General features: G+C 36.4%; 1 protein-coding gene across 9 annotated transcripts in view; it reads right to left on the minus strand.

Annotated features, from left to right (window-relative positions):
• The window catches only part of SMG7 (SMG7 nonsense mediated mRNA decay factor), a 96,148-nt gene that overhangs the window by 26,239 nt on the left and 46,668 nt on the right, over positions 1-23,241 (minus strand). For all 9 annotated transcript variants that reach the window (XM_012735962.3, XM_075997028.1, XM_012735946.3 and 6 more), the window contains 7 exons: positions 22,616-22,647; positions 19,871-19,988; positions 18,071-18,203; positions 10,390-10,561; positions 9,106-9,177; positions 7,728-7,878; positions 7,228-7,363 (listed from right to left, as the gene is read on the minus strand). In XM_012735962.3, coding sequence (XP_012591416.1) covers positions 7,228-7,363; positions 7,728-7,878; positions 9,106-9,177; positions 10,390-10,561; positions 18,071-18,203; positions 19,871-19,988; positions 22,616-22,647 — 814 coding nt within the window. The remainder of the gene's footprint in view (positions 1-7,227; positions 7,364-7,727; positions 7,879-9,105; positions 9,178-10,389; positions 10,562-18,070; positions 18,204-19,870; positions 19,989-22,615; positions 22,648-23,241) is intronic.

The following is a 23,241-nucleotide window of genomic DNA, read 5'->3' on the forward strand; positions in this document are numbered from 1 at the left end:
TTACCCAACCCAGCTCCGCCTAGACTCACTCCCAGACCAGCCCTCACTGAAGGGGAGAAAAGGACACACCTGGAAGTCCCAGGGCCCCACTGACTACCTGAGGCAATAGAGTGCCTCTCTAGAGGAACAAGAGCTGGTCACAGGACACAAAAATAACAGCGTAGCCTATTCCTCCAAGCAAGCGCTACCTACTGACAGGGAGGACATTCTGCACACCCTTTTCACAACACCTACTGACTCATCATACAGGGTGTGGTTGAACCTCACCCACAAACACCACCTACCTGCTCAGAGAGTAAACAAGACGTGTCAATACCCAAACAAAAATCTAAAGGAAAGAAGGAACAACTGATTGAGATGGGAAGAAATCAGTGAATAAACTCCAGAAATATGAAGAACCAAACGGAAACCATACCCTCAAAGAGGAGCACCAGCCCCTTAGAAACGGACACCAACCAAAATCAGGCAACTAAAATGACAGAAGAGGAATTTCAAATGTGGATCATAAGAAAACTGAACAACCTACAAGAACAATTGGATAACTAACACAAAGAAAACACAAAGACTCCAGGACCTGGAACAAAAATTCACTAAAGAACTCGATACAATAGGCCGGGAATGGTGGCTCACGCCTGTAATCCTAGCACTCTGGGAAGCTGAGGCGGTCGACTGCTCAAGGTCAGGAGTTTGAAACCAGCCAGAGAAAGAGCGAGAACCCGTCTCTTTTATAAATAAAAAGAAATTAATTGGCCAACTAATATATATATAGAAAAAATCAGCCGAGCATGGTGGTGCATGCCTGTAGTCCCAGCTACTCAGGAGGCTGAGGCAGCAGGATTGCTTGAGTCCAGGAGTTTGAGGTTGCTGTGAGTTAGGCTGCCACCATGGCACTCACTCTAGCCTGGGCAACAAGTGAGACTCTGTCTCAGAAAAAAGAAAAAAAAGAAATCAATACAATGAAGAAAAGTTTAACCGAACTCCTAGAAATAAAGAATCAATTCAGGGAACTACAAAATATAGTGGAAAGCCTCAAGAACAGGGAGATCAAACAGAAGAAAGAATCTCAGAGATTGAAGATAACACCTTCCAATTAAATAAAGCAGTCACAGAGACAGAACAGAGAAACAAGAGAAAAGAGCAAAGCCTATAAGAGATGTGGGATTATGTCAAGAAACCTAATGTGAGGGTCATAGGGTTACCAGAAGAGGAAGAAGAAAACACTCAAGGGTTGGACAAGCTATTTGAAGATATAATAGAGGAAAATTTCCCAGGCCTTGCTAAAAATCTCAATATACAAGTTCACAAAGCTCAGAGGACCCCTGGGAGATTCGATGCAAACAGGAAGATGTCAGGACATGCAGGCATCAGACTGACCAAAATACCAACTAAAGAGGCCCTTCTAAGAGCTGTAAGACGAAAGCAGCAAGTATCATACAAAGGAAAGCCAATCTGAATAACACCAGACTTCTCTATGAGACTTTACAAGCAAGGAGAGACTGGGACGCCATTCTCACTCTTCTGAAACAGAACAAAGCCCAGCATAGAATCTTATTCCCTGCAAAACTAAGTTTTATATATGAAGGAGAAATCAAGACATTTTCAGATAAGCAAAGACTGAGGGAATTCACCAAGACAAGACCATCCCTTCAAGAAGTACTCAAAACAGTGTTACCCATGGAACAGCACAATAAACACTCATGAATGTAAATCTACTCAAAGCTAAAGATCAAAGCCCAGATACCACAATGGCTCCAGAGAGAAAACAAAGCAACAAAGTTCAACCCAACATAATGAACAGAAATCTGCTCTGCCTATCAGTTATCTCAATAAATGTGAATGGCTTGAACTCCCCACTCAAGAGACACAGGCTGGTCAAATGGATAAAAAAACACAAGCCAAGTATCTGCTGCCTTCAGGAAACACATCTAACCTGCAAGGACGCATATAGATTAAAGGTAAAGGGGTGGAGAATAATATTTCAAGCAAACGGAAGCCAAAAGAAAGCTGGCGTGGCAGTGCTGATTACAGATAACTTAGTTTTTAAATCAGCAAAAGTAATAAAAGACAAAGAAGGTCACTATATAATGGTGAAGGGTACAATTCAACAAGAAGACATAACAATTCTAAATATATATGCACCCAACCTTGGTATGACCAGATTCATAAATCAAACTCTATTATATCTAAACAAATGGATAAACAACAACACCATAATAGTTGGAGACTTTAACACCCCACTGACAGCACAGGACAGATCCTCCAAACAGAAACTCAACAAAGAAATAATGGACTTAAACAGAACTCTAGAACAAATGGGCCTGACTGACATTTACAGGACATTCTACCCCAGAACCACTGAATATACGTTCTTCTCATCAGCTCATGGGTCATTCTCTAAGATTGACCATATCCTAGAACACAAAGCACGTCTCAAACAATTAAAAAAAAATAGAAATTATACCATGTACCTTTTCAGACCACAATGGAATAAATGTAGAAATCAATCCTAACAGGAGTTCTCATTTCTACACAACGTCATGGAAACTAAACAACCTTCTGCTGAATGATCACTTCATAAATGAGGAAATCAAGATGGAAAACAAAAGATTCTTTGAACTAAATGACAAAGGTGACACAAGTTACCAAAATCTGTGGGACACAGCTAAAGCATTCCTGAGAGGAAGGTTTATTTCCATAAATGCCTATACCCAAAAGTCAAAAAGATCACAAATAGACAACCTAATGAATCGTCTCAAAGAGCTGGAAAAAGAATAGACCAACCCCAAACCCAGTAGAAGAAGTGAAATCATTAAGATCAAATCAGAACTAAACGAAATTGACAACAGGGAAACTATACAGATGATTAATACAACAAAAAGTTGGTTCTTTGAAAAAATAAAGAAAATTGACACACCATTGGCTAGACTAATGAAAAGCAGAAAAGAAAAATCTCTAATAAGCTCTATCAGGAACAATAAAGGAGAAATTACAACTAATGCCACGGAGCTACAAGACATAATTTATGAATACTACAAAAACCTCTATGCACACAAACTGGAAAATGTGGAGGAAATGGATAATTTCTTAGAAACACACAGCCTCCCTAGGCTCAACCAGGAAGAAACAGAATTCCTGAACAGACCAATATCAAGTACTGAAATTGAAACAGGAATAAAAAACCTTCCTAAAAAGAAAATTCCTGGACCAGATGGTTTCACACCCGAATTTGACCACACTTACAAAGAACTGGTGCCTATCCTGCAGAAATTATTCCACAACATCGAGCAGGATGGAATCCTCCCCAACACATTTTATGAAGCGAACATAACCCTGATGCCAAAACCAGGAAAGGATGCAACCAACAAAAAAAGAAAACTACAGACCAATATCCCTTATGAATATAGATGCAAAAAGTCTCAACAAAATCCTAGCCAATCGAATCCAGATGCTTATCAAGAAAATAATTCATCACAACCAAGTGGGCTTCATTCCCAGAGATGCAGGGATGGTCCAACATACCCAAATCTATAAATGTAATTCACCATATAAACAGAAGCAAAAACAAAGACCATATGATCCTCTCAAAAGATGCAGAGAAAACATTTGACAAAATTCAACACCCGTTTATGATAAGAACGCTCAACAAAATAGGCATAGACAGGGCTTACCTAAAAATGACACAGGCCATATACGACAAACTCACAGCCAATATCATACTGAATGGGGAAAAATCGAAAGCATTTCTACTTAGAACTGGAACAAGACAAGGTTGCCCACTAATTCCACTTCTGTTCAACATAGTGCTGCAAGTCCTCACTACAGCAATCAGACAAGAGACCGGAATTACAGGTGTCCAAATGGGAGCAGAAGAGATCAAACTCTCACTCTTTGCTGATGATATGATATTATACCTAGAAAATCCCAAGGATTCAACGAAGAGACTCCTTGATCTGATAAATGAATTTGGTAAAGTCTCAGGATACAAAATCAATACACAGAAATCAGAGGCATTCATATACGCCAACAACAGTAAAAGTGAGAACCAAATCAAAGATTCAATTCCCTTCAAAATAGCAACAAAGAAAATAAAGTACCTTGGAATATATTTAACTAAGGAGGTAAAAGACCTCTACAGGGAGAACTATGAAACACCGAAGAAGGAAATAGCAGAGGACATAAACAGATGGAAGAATATACCATGCTCATGGGTCGGCAGAATCAACATTGTTATAATGTCTATACTACCCAAGGTGACCTAAAGAGTCAATGCAATCCCTATCAAAATACCATCATCATTTTTCACAGATATAGAAAAAATGATATTACACTTTGTATGGAACCAGAGAAGACCCCGTATAGCAAAATCAATCCTAGGCAATAAAAACAAAATAGGAGGTATCAATTTACCAGACTTCAAACTATACTACAAGGCTATAGTCATTAAAACAGCTTTTTACTGGCACAAGAACAGGGACATTGACCAGTGGAACAGAACAGAGAACCCAGATACAAAACCATGCTCATACAGTCAACTAATCTTTGACAAAGCAGACAAAAACATACACTGGGGAAAAGAATTCTTATTTAATAAACGGTGCTGGGAAAACTGGATAGCCACAGGTAGAAGACTGAAACAAGACCCACACCTTCCACCTCTCACAAAAATCAACTCACACTGGGTAACAGACTTGAACCTTAGGTGTGAAACTATTAGAATTCTACGGGAAAATGTTGAAAATACCCTTCTAGACGTTGGCCTAGGCAAATAATTTATGAAGAAGACCCCAAAGGCAATCACAACAGCAACAAAAATAAACAAATGGGACCTGATCAAATTAAAAAGCTTCTGCACAGCCAAAGAAACTGTCAAGAGAACAAACAGACAAACCACAGAATGGGAGAAAATTTTTGCAAGCTACACATCTGATAAAGGGCTGATAACTAGAATCTATTTAGAACTCAGGAAAATCAGCAAGAAAAAATCAAACAACCCTATCAAAAAATGGGCAAAGGACATGAACAGACACTTCTCAAAAGAAGAATAATGGCCAACAAACATATGAAAAAATGTTCAACATCTCTAATCATCAGGGAAATGCAAATCAAAACCACAATGAGATATCACTTTACTCCAATGACAATGGCCTTTATCAAAAAGTCCCCAAACAACAAATGCTGGTGTGGATGCGGAGAGAGAGGAACACTCCTACACTGCTGGTGGGACTGCAAACTAGTTCAACCTCTGTGGAAAGCAATATGGAGATACCTCAAAGCGATACAAGTAGATCTACCATTTGATCCAAAAATTCCACTACTGGGCATCTACCCAAAAGATCAAAAGTCACTTGATGAAAAGACACCTGCACTCGAATGTTTATAGCAGCACAATTCACAATTGCAAAGCTGTGGAAACAACCCAAGTGTCCATCAATTCATGAATGGATTGATAAATTGTGGTATATGTACACCATGGAGTACTACTCAGCTTTAAGAAATAATGGTGATATAACACCTCTTGTATATTCCTGGATAGAGCTGGAACCCATTTTACTAAGTGAAGTATCTCACGAATGGAACCAGCACCACAAGTACTCACCAGCAAATTGGTATTAACGGATGGACACCTAAGTTGACACATAGGAGTAACATTTATTGGGTGTCGGGAGGGTGGGAGGGGGGAGGAGGGGAGGGGTATATACAACCACAACGAGTAAGATGTGCAACGTTTGAGGGATGGACACGCTAGAAGCTCTTACTTGAGGGGGGAGGGGGGGCATGGGCAATATACATAACCTTAACATTTGTACACCCGTAATACGCTAAAAATAAAAAATAATAATAATCCCTCATATATCTGAATACTTGCTATTAAACTATTTAGACACATTTGTCTTCTCCCAGGCTGAATAGCCTAGGACATTAAAAAGTTAGCTGTTTCCTTCATACATCTAATCCTATAAATCTGCAGTCCCCAGCCCTTGGGCCATGGACCTGTACTGGGCTTCAGAGCCCCCCCATCCATGGAAAAATTGTCTTTCATGAAAACTTATGGTCGGGGAAGGGAGCAAGCTAAGCTTCATCTGTATTTATAGCCACCCCCTAATCACTTGCATCACCACCTGAGCTCCACCCCCCACCCCTCAACCCCCACCCGTGGAAAAACTGTCTTCCATGAAAATGGTCCCGGGTGTGAAAAACCTTGGAGCCTACTGCTATAAATAATATATCATGGGCCAAGTTTAAATAGGACACTAAGAAAACAGCAGGGTACTCTAAAAGTTTATTTTAAAACAAAAAATAAAGTATCTAGTATAACCTCTTAAACACAAAAAGTAACAACTTAAAAGTGATTATCTGTAAAAAACTATTCTATATTGACTATATTTGGCTAATTTATGTCTTAATCATCCAAGTTCTACAATCTCTTAGAATGTGGGACTTTTACAACACTTACAGATAAACTGTGAATCAGTTACAGACAATTTCCCAAATATAGAGATACCCAGAAATAACCAAGAAATATAAAATGTTCTTTGAGACTGTCCTGCTTACTGTTGATCCCCAGTACCTAAAAGTGACTGATACACAATAGTCAGTCAAATATTTGTTGACTAAATGAGTTTATAATAAAATTAATACTTTATTTTGACTGTCCCCATATTTTATATAACATACCACATTAAAACTATTATCTTAATATATTAACAAAAGATTATTTTCATATATAAAAATAGAACAAAGGTTACTTAATTTTATCTCCTTATACAAATTATTAATAGTAAAATGTTTTCCTACTGAATGAAATTCTCATTCCTTTTCTTCCAACTACCACAAATTCTGATGGATAAAAGCACAATAAAAATAATGAGCTTGGTTTGCTAAATGGCAATATCTATTAAGTAGGTAACGGAAGCATATCTATGAATATAAAAACCATCAAAAGTAGTATTTTCAAAACTGAGGAGTTATTTATTTTTTCCAGTTTGATACTTTCTGCCAAATGGCAGCTAGTCAATGAAAACACTGGCTATACTATATTTCTTTATATATACTGTACCTTAGTTTAAACTGAGGGGATGTTGCATGTAAGAATTTCATATGCTTCAGATTTAATTTTTACTAATAGCTCATAGTTAAGTATGACATAGAAACTGCGAGTCAGTCTCTTTCACATCTTATGCTTCCTGATTTAGACAAGACAAAAATTCTCCATTTTTGAAATCTAACCTTAAACTGTTCTTCCAATTTCTCTCGAAGAGGGCTCAACTTTTCCAAGCTCTTACTCAGGTATACATGACCGTGGAATTTAATAAAGGCCTTGATGAAGTCAGAAACACCCCACTTGGTTTTCACCTCATCCCGGCTGAAATGAAAGAAAAACTTACATGAATCTTAAGCAGCAAAATGGCTAAAACCACTTACAGGAAGCTTTGCAAAACCATGTTATTTGAGCACCTGATACACAAGAAGAGGATTCTGTATCTGACTAACTTTTCAACTGCAACATAATCAGATGAGTCAGTATTCAGCAGCTCATGTCTTTTACTGGGAAAATCAGACACTGGTTGAAATTCAGTGACTATATGCAAAACTATTTTATATATATATATATATGTGTTTAGAAATAAGAGAAACATAGATAACTGGCCATTATTTCCTACAAACCAAATATGAGGGCTTAAGGCTCCAGATTACACAAAATTCTCTTGGAAAAAAGTCAATCCTACCTTTCCAGTGCTTTAGAAAGTGCTTTTTGTAGATTAGTGGAGGCAGCTGGGAAAGGGAACTTCACAGCAATGCTTCTGCAGTAGTAGAAAATTGTGGTCAGATGGTCTCCTTTGGAAGAAGCTAAGATAGCCAACTGATTGTAAGGCTGACCTACAGGAGAAAGTTAAGATTCTAAAGTAATTGAAGAACAATAGTCTTGCTATGAGAATACCAGTGATCAGTTTTTAAATCCTCAAATTAATAATGAGGAGTATTTTATAAGGTAAATCTTATGATTATCTCATCACAAATTAGCATAATGTAAAACAGCACACTTCAGTGATGGTACATACTATCTTACATAAGTTAAAAGGTCATATAATTAGGGTGAAGAGTATGACAAATTCAAATAAGGCTTCAGGCCGGGCGCGGTGGCTCACGCCTGTAATCCTAGCACTTTGGGAGGCCGAGGCGGGCGGATTGCTCAAGGTCAGGAGTTCGAAACCAGCCTGAGCGAGACCCCGTCTCTACCAAAAATAGAAATAAATTAATTGACCAACTAAAAATATATATACAAAAAATTAGCCGGGCATGGTGGCGCATGCCTGTAGTCCCAGCTACTCGGGAGGCTGAGGCAGTAGGATCGCTGAGCCCCGGAGATTGAGGTTGCTGTGAGCCAGGCTGACGCCACGGCACTCACTCTAGCCTGGGCAACAAAGTGAGACTCTGTCTCAAAAAAAAAAAAAAAAAAAAAAAAAAAATAAGGCTTCAGAAAAGGCTAGATAGTAAATATTTTCAGCTTTAAGGGCCAAAGGGTCTCTATCGCAACCACTCAAATGTACCATTATATTGTGAAAACAGGCATAGACAATGTGAAACGAATAGTGTGGCCAGACTGCCATCCCTGCTTTAGACTGTTTCTACAGTCTAAAGGAATTTCCACATGGCTTAACAAGAATGATTTATATCATCAAACATCTGCTATAATTACTTTATGAATCACTGGTAACACTTATTTTGGGGACATCAAAAGACTAAAGCATTATCGTTTAGGTAACAGATCATTTTTCTAGGGGGAAAAAGGTAGTAAAGAAGTAATTATACTATAAGTAATTAAGGATGCCAGAGTTGTATTAATAGAAACAGTACTAGATTGTAATATGGAATAGTCTATTTATATTGCTTTACTGACAATAAAAGTAATTTTATTTGTAAAAAGAAAAAAAAGGTTATTTTAGGTTATATGGAATGTGCAGTTCCAAGGAAAAATGATGTCCAGTACCAAAACTCAACATCTGTTGCTTTCATAAATCTTAAAAGGTAAATCTTGAGTTATTTGCCATATTGCTACAAAGAATAAAATGTCATAGTTAACCTCAAATTGACAGGCCCACTCACCATTGGAGGGGACAAGCTGAGCTGCATGCCTATAGTAGGACTCTGCCTGGCTGGTTTGGTTTCTGTATCGAGCTAAGAAGAAAAAGAAAATGTAGTTTAAAAAAAAAAAAAAACACCAAGAAAAAAACCACCAACCAGTAGGGCAGTGTTTCCAAAACAGCTATAGTTTTAAATTTTAAAGGTTAATAAAGACATTAAAGTTATTTTAAGATCATTAAAGACAGAAAATACTTTAAAACAAATTAACTATAGGATTATGTGTGCAGTGTCCACTGGCGTTCCCTATTTGGGACACCCAGCATGTAACCAATATTGAAGCTTACCTAGCCCCCATTTTCAGGTCGTCCAGTGTCATGCATCACCAGCTCCCACTACGGACTATGCTGGTGACCTGGAGCTGGCCCACAAGAAGGGGTGAGTTATATGGCACTTAAAAACAAAACAAAACAAAAAACACTATACAATATCTGAAAATTATGTATTTTTCAATATCTTAAAAAGTGATTTTGAAAAATGCCTCATATCTACCACAATATTAAGTATGTGTGTGGAAAAAATACATTTAAAGCAAAAACAATCTAAACATACTATCATTGACTCTCTTTGCCAAGCTCACTGCTTACTTTGATGTGACCCCCTCATGGAGTCACTGATTTATGACATTTAGAAACTTAAAACGTTTAAACTTAAGAGCAGCAATGTTCTCCCCATTCCTTGTTATTTGAGGACAAGCAAAACACAATCCTATAGTTAATTTGTTTTACAACCTTTTTAGGTCTCCTTACAGGAATGAACAAGAATAAATAAGTTACATAATATTCTCAGATAAAATATATATAATAGAAATGAAAATTTAACTTTAAAAAGGAACCAAAATTTAAAATGAGCTTTTAGTGTACTACTGGTAAGAAGGAAAGAAGGCAATCTAGCTCCAGAAGGAAAAATTTATAAACCCCATTTATTGCAAAAGAATACATACATTAAATTCAGAAAATATTATGGTACCACTTTGAAAATTAAGCCTTGATTACATTTTTACTGTTTAGTATTTGCCTATACCTGCATAAAGTGTGAATAAAATTTAAATCTTAACATGAAAGTTAACTTCCTTCAAGATCCTCTGCTAATCCCAAAATATTGAGAAAATTCTTAGTTCCTTAAAATACATTTATGACAATCTAAATTGTGTACACATGCTCAGCTTAAAGGAAAAGAGTTTCTTTCTATGACTACTCCAAAGGAAAGGATAAATGTATCACCAATTCCTTCACACCAGAGGCTCACCAATGTCTCCAAGGTGGACGAGGCAGTGCTGGCAGATATAGGAACAGGAGCTAGACTGTGGCTTCACTATGGCGCTGGTATGCGTCTGTTTATTGCTGATAATTCCCAATTGGGAAGACTTCACACGGCATGGTAAATCTACATTAAACACTGTACACAGTTCTTGTAATAACTGAAAGAAAAACATGAACAAGATGTAGTAGTAAGTCACAACTGGTAAGTCAGAAGTGCTCTAACAAGTAATGTTTGCAAATTGTAAGATATCTACCTACTATCAAATACTGCTGAGACCTCGCTAGAATGACATGAAAATTATTATTTCGAGACAGGGTCTCACTCCATTGCCTGGGCTGGAGTGTAGTGGTGCAATCATAGCTCATTACAACCTCAAACTCCTGGGCTCGGGTGATCCTCCTACATTAGCCTCCTGAGTGGCTAGGACTACAGGTATGTGCCTGCATGCCTGGCTTTTTTTTTTTTTTTTTTAGAGACGGGGTATCATTCTGTTGCTCTGGCTTATCTTGAACTCCTGCTCTCAAGTGATCCTCTCACCTTGGCCTCCCCAAGGGCTAAGATTACACATACGAGCCCCTGCACTCTGCCTATATGAAAATTATATGGTAATTATTCATAGTCTAACTAGGATCATTCATTATAACTCATATATTTTGAATTCTCAAGTATTAGAGCAATCTAGCAGGTGCATTTAAAAGGAATAGCAGCATTTTAAAAACAGACTATTTACCTGAATAGGGTTTTCAGGCATATTCAAGCAAGCAAAGAAAAGCAAGAAATTCCATGAAATTATCTACCTACTCTCAGAAACACACAAAAGTCATTAAAGATTGGTTGGATACAAATTTGACTTAAATGCAAGCCAAAGTATTTATTAGACTTTAGCAATCTCTTGAGATTTATTTTCTTAAGCTGTATGCCAATTCTTTGCATACACAAAGTACCTCATGGTACTATAGACCTTATCTAGATCATCCATTCTTACTCTCTTCTCTTCCCTATTCTTACAGTATGAGGGGCTCTTCTCCTAGTCAGACCTAACTTCTCTGCCTATACTTGCCTGCTATTTCATTCTTTTCTGCCTCCTGTCTGTCACCTCTCCCCAACCCCTGCCATGCTCTCATCTACTTTCAGCCTCTCATGCTTCTTTCATGTGAACTATACACATCAAGTGTCTCCCACAGAAAATAAAACCAAAAAACAAAACAGAAATAAACCACTCTCCCTTTACCCTATTCCTTTCTAGCAACCTTCTAACATCTCTTCCCACTCCACCATCCACCACTACTCTACTATCAATCAGTTACCTAATAGCCAAACACAAAGGACATTTTTCAGTCATCATTTTATTGGACCGCTCTGCTACATTTAAAATGGCTGATCTGCTTATAGTTGATGAACTGAGCTGTTCTAGTTCTTTGTATCTCTTCAATCATTCCTCTTCAGTTTCCCTCATTCAAAGGCTTTTCTCCTCCCACCTTGCTTGCCAAGGGGTAATTCTTGGCCTCCACACAGTTCTTCATATTGCATTCTCATTTATTCAAATACACTTATAAATATATTCAAATATTATATCCATCCAAATATTTGGCTATGTCAGACACATGGTAAGCAAGAGAGATACAAAAATGAATAAGAGCCGGGTGCGGTGGCTCACGCCTGTAATCCTAGCACTCTGGGAGGCTGAGGCAGGCGGATTGCTCAAGGTCAGGAGTTCGAAACCAGCCTGAGCAAGAGCGAGACCCCCGTCTCTACTATAAATAGAAAGAAATTAATTGGCCAACTAATATATATAGAAAATTAGCCGGGCATGGTGGCGCATGCCTGTAGTCCCAGCTACTCAGGAGGCTGAGGCAGAAGGATTGCTTGAGCCCAGGAGTTTGAGGTTGCTGTGAGCTAGGCTGATGCCACGGCACTCACTCTAGCCTGGTTGACAAGTGAGACTCTGTCTCAAAAAAGAAAAAAAAAAAAAAGAAGAAGAAGAAGAAAATCTATGGCCTTAAAGAGCCAGTAGCTGGGCCGGGCGCGGTGGCTCACGCCTGTAATCCTAGCACTCTGGGAGGCTGAGGTAGGTGGATTGCTCAAGGTCAGAAGTTCAAAACCAGCCTGAGCAAGAGCAAGACCCCGTCTCTACTATAAATAGAAAGAAATTAATTGGCCAACTAATATATATAGAAAAATTAGCCAGGCAAGGTGGCTCATGCCTGTAGTCCCAGCTACTCGGGAGGCTGAGGCAGCAGGATTGCTTGAGCCCAGGAGTTTGAGGTTGCTGTGAGCTAGGCTGACACCACGGCACTCACTCTAGCCTGGGCAACACAGCGAGACTCTGTCTCAAAAAAAAAGCCTGTAGCTGAATGTACAAGTCAGGTACAAAAAGAACAAAGAAAACGGGAAAAGAAGAAAAGAAAGAGGAGGGAGAGGGAAAACATGATACACAGCATAAGCCAACAGAATATTCTACTTTTATAATAAACTTAATTCCCTAGGTTATTTGATATATTTGTCTTTGTCCTTGTGATGGAGCAACACAGCATATGATGCAGGTATAGAGCTCCATTTTTTTCAGATGAGGATATAAAAGCAGCAAAAATAATCGATTTGACTAAGATTACAGAATTAGAAATACCTTGATTCTATCACCACTCTAACATGTACAGAATTCAAAATACAAAATAAGACACCCTAAGATAAAAACCACTTTCATAAATGAATACAGATTCTGTGCATCCTTCCTTATTAAGCATAGGAAGTAACAGCTTTATCTTTACTTCTACCTGTATATTTATAATGGTCAAGATATTTGCTGACATAAAGCTGGGTAAACAAGTTAATGCTCCAAATGAGGAAGGTCAGGAAATAGAAGAGGCACATAGTACAGGAAAGGAATGAAAGATGGAGGGGGAAAAAAAGATAGGATAGACAACTGTAGGGGATAGCAAGAAGAAACATGAGAGGACAAAGAATTGAGTTCAGTAGACTGGAACACTAGGCAAGGCTGAACATCTAGCAAGATAAAAAAGGAAGATCACAAAAAGTAAATCAAACATGGTTAGAACATCATGTAGAATATCTTGTAATAAAACTTCTGCCTAAACTAACAGTTTAAGTGGAGATATCACACAGAAAACTCCTACACGTTCAAGGAGTCTAGGAAAGAAGGCTCTAGTTGCTACACAGGCAGTAACAAGGTAGAACCTAAGAAGAGGAAAATACATTTCATAAGTTGAACAAAACTGTATACTACTTTTATGTGGGCTGACCTTGATGTACTTTACTTTTTAGTAGTTTACCTAAATCTAGATGGATGGCTGATAAGAGAAGCTAGTTACTTCACTATAGGAGTACTGAGGAGGAGATATTCCTAAGGCTAGAGCTTAATAATTAGTGCCTCTTGTTCTTCCCAAATGCCAATCATAGAACTGTAACACTGGAAAGGGAATCTGCGAGCCTCTGTCCACTCTATTCTCACAATCAGGAAGCTAAGCGCCACGCAGGTCACAGACTTGCCCAAACAGTCACCATTAGTGAGCACGAGAACAGTGCTAGAACAGTTTCTGGGTTCATATTCAACAAGTGACCTTTTATTCCACATCTCCTCAACTCTATTCTCTATGCCAAAAATGAAGGAATAGAATATCACCTTATATGCTTGATGATAATGCTTTCTTTTTGGCTTCCATTTTCTTAGAATAAAGACTATTGTTCTATTCTTTGATGTTGGAAAAAAAAAAAACTACAGCAGAATGTTATGTCTTTACTTTGACAGGAAATTGTTTCTGCTTGAGGCATCATGTTTTAACAGGTTAACAAAATGATAGCTAACAAGTTACAACTATATTCACAGAAAATGTGACAGTGGATAACCACATATCAGCCTCTTCTCAATCCATTCCAATCAGATTTCCATCCCCACCACTCTGCTGAAGTTACATTTCATCAAATCCAAGGATACCACAAATTATAAGATGAACCATTATTTTACATAATATTGAGAGGAAAAAAAAACCCTGCTAATGAAATGGTGACTCGCCATCTATTGTAAATTTACCTATTTCACAGATGTTAAAATACGTTTTACAATGTTTTAGAAATGAACAGATATGGTACTCAAATAAGTTCACCAATGACTTCCATGTTGTCAAATCTAATTGGTCACTTTTAAAATCTTATTTGACTTCTCAGCAACACTCAACAGGGCTGATAACTCTCTCCCTTATTGAAATGCTTTTCTCTTGGCTTCTAAGAGACCTTGCTCCCTGACTTTCTCCTACTGCAATGGTAGTGTCTCTTGTGCTAAATCTCTTCCCATCTGACTAAGTCAGGATTCTTTACTGTAATCACAAAATTTACTCTGGCCTTGATCTTTCCACTGGGCTCTAAGCTTGTTTATCCAATTACCTATTTGACATCTCTACTTAGATGTCAATCAGGCATCTAACTTAATAGGAGAAAAGTTACATTCCCCCTAGTGTTCCCCATCTCGGTAAATGGTACAACCATTCAACTGGCTGCTCGAGCTGATAATTCCTCCTTTACTGATTCCACAAATCTAATCCAATCCATCAGAATAAGTCCTATTGGCTACATGTCAAAAACCTACCCACTTCTTTCCAGTACAGTAGCATTCTAACTAGCTTTCATTTCTGACCACAATATCCAGGGTTACCTTTTAAAAACGCAAATCTGATCACATTATTCCCTTGCTTACTCTCTAATGGCTTGCAACAACACTTAAGATTAAAATTCAAAACTCATTTTAGCCTATAAGGCCATATAATGATCTGGAATTTATCTACTTCCTCGATCTGGTGGCTAAGTCTGAACTGCACGTTATCAAGAAAGATATGTGGAACATTACTATGACTAACACCATGTTTCAATTATCATATCAAGACAATGTAAAAATGCAAGTGAAAAGTCCTATTAATGTTGATATCTGAAATCTAAATCATAATGTGAGAATAAATAAGTTTTTGATGCTTATTCTACAACTGTCATACTTGTTCAATCATTGCCTATGGAAAACAGATAGTGGAGAATTGATCCTTACTATAAAAATTTCAAAAATTAATTTTAAAATTAAATTACTCATATTTTCCCTTATAAAACCATTTGTGAAACATTTAAATGATATTATTATTCATCTGTGTATGTTTTTACAAATACCATGCCCCCTCATTAAAATGATGACTCCTGCTTTACTTACTTGCAGATTTGTTTTGATTTACCAATGTCTAGTTATACTCTTGGAGATTTGTCACATATATGTCACATCACAAAAAGAGGTTAAGAACCATTTTTCAAAATGACAAACCAATCTATATAATGGCTAGTATAAAAATGAACTGCAGAAGGTAGATGCCTTCTCCCTCCCCAAGACAGCCTGCTGCGCCACCTTCCTCCTATTCCCCCTATGTCAGTCATATTCCCGGTTCTAGCTTACACATGTGAGAGAAGGAAAAGAGATTTGATTCAGAAATAAGACTGAAGTTTTAAACTGGACTATGCTTCAAAAGCTGAAAACAATCAGGATGCTACAGAATCTAAGTAATCATGGCAATCTGGGAATTCAACAGAGCATAGCTGAAAAAAAAAACCTAAAAGATTGTATTTTTGTTAATATCCCACTGAACTGAGACTACTCAATTAACACAGGGCCAAATTATATATTTAATTTTATATCATGATTTTCACTTAGTAACATATGAAGACTTAAAAAGTCTTCATAAATATAATTTTTAATAGTTTCATGTTTCCATTTTACAGTTATACCGTAATTTATTTAGCCATTAATCTACTCCAGGACATTGGTGTGGTTTTCAAATGTTAAGATTTGAATTATAATATCTATTTTGTCCCTTTAAGTGTGATTATTTTCCTCATTATTAAACACCCACTGATTTATGGACAAAGAAAAAAATGTATTGCAAAAATATCCCTGATAACTTTCATACTTCAAAAAATTCTAACTAAAAGGAAAAGACAACAGAAAAAACTAGTGAAAAATGTTATCAATGATGGCTTTTGGGGAAATGATATATATATCAACAGTACTTAAACTTTTACTCATCTAATGATTTCAAATTGAAAAACTGGTCCTCAGGAAATAATCCAATATTAAAGAAAATGCTTTATACACAAAGATACTCATCAAACTGTTTAACAAGGAAAAGCTTGCATTATGTTTATAAAGCAGATATAAGACTGGATATACAGCATGGTCTGAACTAAGTATAAAAACACTGGAAGAGTATATATTAAAGTTGTAATTTATCCTGAATGGGAGGATTAATGAAAATTTTTTTGGTCTTTGTATAATTCTCAAATTACTTGAAATTAATAAGCATTATTTTTATAATCAGAAAACAAAAACCTATCTACTAATGCATCTATCTTTTCATTTAGAATGGATATTTCCTTGAAGGTAAAGATTTTGTCTCATTTCCCTTCATATCCTTAGCATCTACTATGTGTCTTACAAACAGTAGGGTTTTGATAGCTACCTGTAAAATGAATTAATCTTTAACACCTGCTTTGAGGATTAGTTAAGTGGCACACCATTCCCTCTCTCCAGAAGTATCTCCTCTACAGAAGTATCAACCTATACTGCTAAAAGGTGGTATAAATTTGAAAATGAATTTTGAGAATAAGAACCATATTTGAGTTTTTTCAATGATGAGATGTGGTGACTGTTTTAATCTAAGTAAAACATAAATAATCTCTATAAGATGATACTTATTTGATATCATTCAAACGAAAGAATAAAAGAGGGGGTGGGGTATGAAAAAAAAAGAATAAAAGATATCTTTCAACACAGAAATTATTTTCTTTTTCTACATTCAAAGAAATGTAAAATCAAAATGAAGCCAAAATATAGGTAGCAATAGTCAAACCCCATAGGAAGAAATGATCAAAGATTTCTTTCAGTGCAAGATCCTCAAAATCTGGTCTTAACAGAAGATGCTAATTTATATATAAAAATTTTATTAAATTACAGATGCTATAACAAATGGATAAAATAGAAATTTTCTAAAGAATTTTGCTTACAGTAAAGAAAATTCCATGGTCAAAATTAAGATTTAATTGTTCCTTTACCTTGCCTGATTTAGAAGTTATATGAGGATATGACTAAAGGAAAGTCTCTGGGGATGATGAATAGCTTATTCAAACTAAGAAAAAGCTGCTCCATTTCTTAGGTAGTTTAATAACATTTCAAGATCCAGATAAATTCTACTGTATAAATAATACTTTGAAAACTCACTTGATATTATAAATTTTAACTATTTATTACCTGGCTGAAGATCACTGTTACTTTCATAATGGCTATACTCATACTCACAAATTCACATTTGCTCTAATACTGTTTCTGACCACTTCTGCTGTTTCACTAAGGCATTGCTCTTATTACTCCCTTTCTATTCACACAATTCACCCTACAACCTTTAAGCCAAAATATCAACCTTTTTAAGAGCATAACCTTTATTTTTTAGAGGCCTTTGGGATAAACAATTTGGAACACTTGTATTCATTTGAGATTATAGGTGAACAATCCCTGAATGGCCCACATAGTAGTTTCAGAAAGTGTTTACCTGAACAAAAGATATGTACAAAGAGCAGAATATTTACCACTAATACTAGAAAAACTGGAATAGAATGCAGAACTCACCTGAGTATAGAAGCCACTAGCTGCCTCTAGGAACAGAGAAAGGTTTGCCTGAACTTCACTCCGATTCGGGTTTGCTCGATTCTTTGCCTGGCCTTGTAGTGTTGTGATCTGATTCTTAAAGGCGTGATTCCAGCTGAAAACAAAATGTAATTCTATTTGGTATAGCAGTGACTCACTGGGCAGACACTGGTCCCCCTGAGAACAAGAAAGAACTATTTGTTATAATTACACTACACTAGACAGTAAACCAGCATTAAAGTTATTCATTTATTTAAATAACTTTATGCTCCTCTTTGAACAAGACTAGATATGCAGTAGAATCCAACTGTAGTAAACACTTACCGAATGTTCAAATAATCAAAATGTTGCTTCAGCTATTAATCTTTTAGAGCTACTAGAGTAGAGTCTGTTTCAGAATCCCAGTACAAATCCGAACTATAGTAGCAAGATCAAAGTAAAAACAAGCCCCTAACAAATTTCCACACATTGTGCTAAAAATAATGGACTGCACCCTACCAAGTGACACGTATGGGGGGAAAAGGTTCTATAAATATTAAACCGTACCTCTTGTTTCCCCAAAAGCTATTTCCCACAGCATTCAGTTCTATTCCTATTTAATAGTTTTGCTTATTTCCCTTATAATTAACATTTTCTTTTGAGTTTGAAATATGAGCCACATTTTACTTTGGCTATCTAAAATAAGAAATGACACATTGCTGAAATATGGCATACCAAAATCCTGTTATAAAATGTCTTTCATTAATCAAATTATATTGAGAATCAGTTTAAATTCAGTTATGGCGAAATACTGTCACTCTCTAACTTAGAAACCACAGGGGTAGGGCTGGGTGGGGAAAGAAGAAGTAAGATAAAGGAAAGATATTACCAGCTTGATTAAAAGAAGCAAACACAGATAAGGGGATTACAACCTACCTGGAAAGTACCTAATTCTTTATCAACATCAACTTTTGAGGTTCTAGAGCACTGGATTTTTTAATGATTTAGGAGGACGATCACTCGATCGGCATTTTTGATGACACCTTATCCTTGACTCTAATGTCACAGGATAAGGATTCTGACTGGTCATGACTTAGCTCTATTACTAGATTTCCTAAAAATATAAAGTATTTAAGAAAGGTGTGAAAGATAGGAAAACTAAACTTCAGTACAACTTAAGATAATGGGCATACTAGACAGAATATTCTTAATTTGACTTTTAAATTTCTATCAGGCTAATGTCTCTGTTCCAACCATGAAAAGCATTTATTTACTCACTTGGGAATCTGGTCATCTGCCATTTCACCTCTCAAACAAAGAACAAGTGGAACAGTCTAAATACACAAAATCTGTCTTTAGTTTTATTGGGAGAAAAAAAGAAATACTACTGATTTGTTTAATTAAAAGGAAGAACTTTCTTTACAACACAAATACATTTTCCTGTCCAAGAAATTTACAGAATCACATTTACCAAAGAAAGATTTTTCTAAAGCCCACTCTTGAACTTTTTAAATCATGGCTTAAATGTAAGACTAAATACAGAGAATCCAAACATTTTCAGCACTTGAAATAGATATATTTGTTTTCCTGATATGCTCTAAAACAGCTGTCCTAATGACCTTAGTAAGAGTCAACTCTAAACATTTCTCCTCTTATTTAAAATAATATCAAATATTAGAATTTCTCTCCATTGAAAAAGCTTACCCTGAGATAAGTTAAAAAAAACAAATAACCAACCAAACTGTTTTAAAGTCTTGGTGAGACTGTTGATCTTACAGGGACATCTCAAATGATAATACTTACAGATCCTGTTCTACTTTCTTGTCTAAAGCGTATTCCAAATCAGTAACTAGCATTTTCTGGTACAGGTCCTGCAGAGCCTGCCTGGATGTCCAGACTTCAGCTGGACCCAGCTTAGAATCTGAGTAACAAAAACATAACAGTAGATAGATAGATAAACAGGTAGTTAAAACCATTACACCACACCAATGATTCCTTCCCTCTATTCCCTAAAGCAAAACTTGCTTTAAGTATATCCCATAGAATGTTGCAGAAATTTTATATCACTACATTTCAAATAATAACTTTCACTTTTTGGCTAATGACTAAATCTGGTTTAAAATGCTTCTATTTTTTAGCTTTGAAAGAACATCATGATATGAAAATGGCTAAAAATAAAAGAATGGTTCACCTTTTGCTTTTGGTTTGGATGTCTGCCTATGTACATCATAGGAAGCCATATGCCTCGCAATAAGTCATCCCATTTGAAATGATGGCCTGCCAACTTAGTCTGTTTACTCTCATAGCCGTATCTCTTTACCCAAAGCAGGTTTTCTATTTTTCTTTTGAATCATACCCATAAGTATCCTTACAGAATTTTCATGTTAGCTCACCACCCAGCAGTTGCTTGAGTATTCTGCTATTACTACAAATGAAGCCATGACAGTGAACATTATTTTAATGAGTGGTAGATTACTTTCCTAAATACTTTTGTGAACAATCCACACTTGTCATTTAATGTAAAGGAAGGCTGGCAGGAGACTGAGATTAAACTACTCAAAAGGCCACACTGGGTACAGGATGAAATCAGGAGGTCAGGCTATGACTACACATAATGTAAAATTGGGGCCATACTGTCTGCCAAAGTCCTGTAAGGCAGGTTAGCCTTTCTGATTACTGGGCTTGTGAGTGCAATAATTGATGGGAAGCTGCCTCAGTAGGAGAACTTAATAACAGACTTTTCCCAATTATGTATTTCTAATAACTAGTTATTTGGTTGCATTTAGGAGTTTTGCTGCTGCACACTGGCATAATCTTCACTCTCCTTTTGGTTTGCTTTTACTATCTCTAGCCACCACAATCCTATTCTGCAAAGAGAATCTCCTGGATATTTGAATTAATGTTCACAAGAGTTTGTTTGCTGGCTAGTAAGAATATAGTCTACTATCAGCTCTTGATCCCTTACTAAGTTTTCACTCACTAAATAATAGATTTATTCAACCATGCTTCAATTCATCATTGGCAAGAAAGGTAACCGTAATAAATCATTAAGTCTTATCTATCACATAGACTGCCATTTAAATGAATATCCTATTAATATCCTACTTAAGTTTCTGGGCAGCCAAAGGTCCCCTATAAAAGTCAAACCCTAAGACTATTTACTGAGGATGTTCAATACTTAAGAAAAAGTAAATGGCACAGATAGCTTGACACTGCTCCATAGACTGTTTTTGTCACACAATACAAAGTCTGCTCGCTCTCACGCTCTCTCTCTCTCTCTCTCTCTCTTTTTTTAGAGATGAGATCTTGCTCTCTTGCTAGTCTAGAGTGCAGTGGCACCATCACAGCTCGCTGTAGCCTCAAAGTCCTTGGGCTCAAATGATCCTCCCAGCTCAGCCTCCCAAGTAGCTGGAACTACAGGTGCATGCCACCATGCCAGGAATGAATATGCTTTCAATGACAACTCAAGAACATAATACCGTAGCTCCGAGCTGACACTGATATACACAATATAGATGATGATGACAAATATGTTAATAATGGGAAGAACTGAGGTGCTATACTAAGTAAATCTATAATAAGCTTTTTGTTTTGTTTTTCTGCCTTTTTCCTTGAACAAAATGACAACGAGATTACCCATGAACTCTTAGAACATTAGCCTGTGATACCAGAGTTAAGAAAAATCCATCTCAACAGCCCATTTCCTCTTATTGTAAATCTTGACGGAAATCTTGGTTACCACAACAATTTAATAATTCTTCATAAATTTCAATGCAATTCCAGCAAAACACATACTTTCATTGGTTGAAAAAAGAAAAAAAAATTCAATGCATTAATTAAATTCTTCAAAAATTAGGATGAGATCCATGATCACATATTCCTCTTACATTTTAGGATAGCATATGGTGTTATAGAGGGCATATTGATCACTACATAGTAATTACCATGTATTTCCTAACTTTGGAATTAAAATCATCATCTCCTTTCAGTGGCTACGTCCATCAGTTATTTCTTCCAAAAAGACCTCAGCTACTATTCAAAGCAACAAAGATATGGGAGAAGAGAAAGAAAGGCAGTAAGGGAGCTCACTCAACTTCAAGGACTTTAAGTAAAGTTTCCTGCAAATATTTTTTCTGAAGGTTTACCTACTACTCAAGTTTTGGTAATTATGAATAGGAAAAGAATGTTTTCCCAAGAAGATACTGACCTAGCAACCTAAGATATGTATTTAGGTTTATATGGGGTATGAATTATTTTTTTGATATGTCTTCAATTATTCATAAGTTCATAAAAATTAGGTGAATATATTCACTAAATTAGGTAACATTCAGTTCAGTGTAGCATATGTAAAATTCTTGACATGTTATTTAAATAAGAATTCAAAGTATAAAAACAATAAATATTTAAAGCAAATACTAAGTTTTCATCCCTTTTCATTCAGCAAGTCATAAAGGATTTAGGGCTAGGAGTAATAAAGGAACGAGGATATCCTTCCATTAATGTAATAGTATAAAATACATTGTGAAAAAGAAACAAGCCAGGCAATACCTGTCATGTCAGCCTTCAGGACTTCTGCCTGCCTAGATAGGAAAAAAAGAACATCAGTTAGAAACAAACTAGGCCTAATCAACATAAGTAACACTAAAAGTTAAGTGAAATCATATACTACAATGTATAGCAGCTATACTTGGGGGACTGCAAATAGTGTCCCTGCTTTAATGTCCAGCATAGCACTAGGTCTCTGCAAATTGATGCCAATACTTAAAAGTTTATAGGATCATCACTGACCTCTTCTCCTAAGTAGAATTCACTTTCTTGCTGTTTTCCTCCAAATCTGATTTAAGATAACATTAAATGATATTCATTAAATTAAAAAATTTCTATTAATGCTGCCAGAAAATTCTATTATGTTTCTCAATTCACTAGTCACCATAACTATTTTCAAATTTCCACTCTTCTCAAAGCTACTGATTCCTGCTCCCCTTCGTTACCCCTAATGACAGTCCCATACCTCAGGGACAATTCGCACTCACTAAATACATACATACTACATATACATAGACCTCCTCTTACTTTCTCTTGTTGAAACACTAGAGGTACTGCGCCTCAAAGACCAATAAATTCCACTATGCTCTTTCTAGCCTTCCATATGTTTCTTTGATTAACCCTTCCCC

This window comes from Microcebus murinus, chromosome 23 (assembly GCF_040939455.1).
Source record: "Microcebus murinus isolate Inina chromosome 23, M.murinus_Inina_mat1.0, whole genome shotgun sequence".
NCBI classification, from domain to species: Eukaryota; Metazoa; Chordata; class Mammalia; order Primates; family Cheirogaleidae; genus Microcebus; species Microcebus murinus.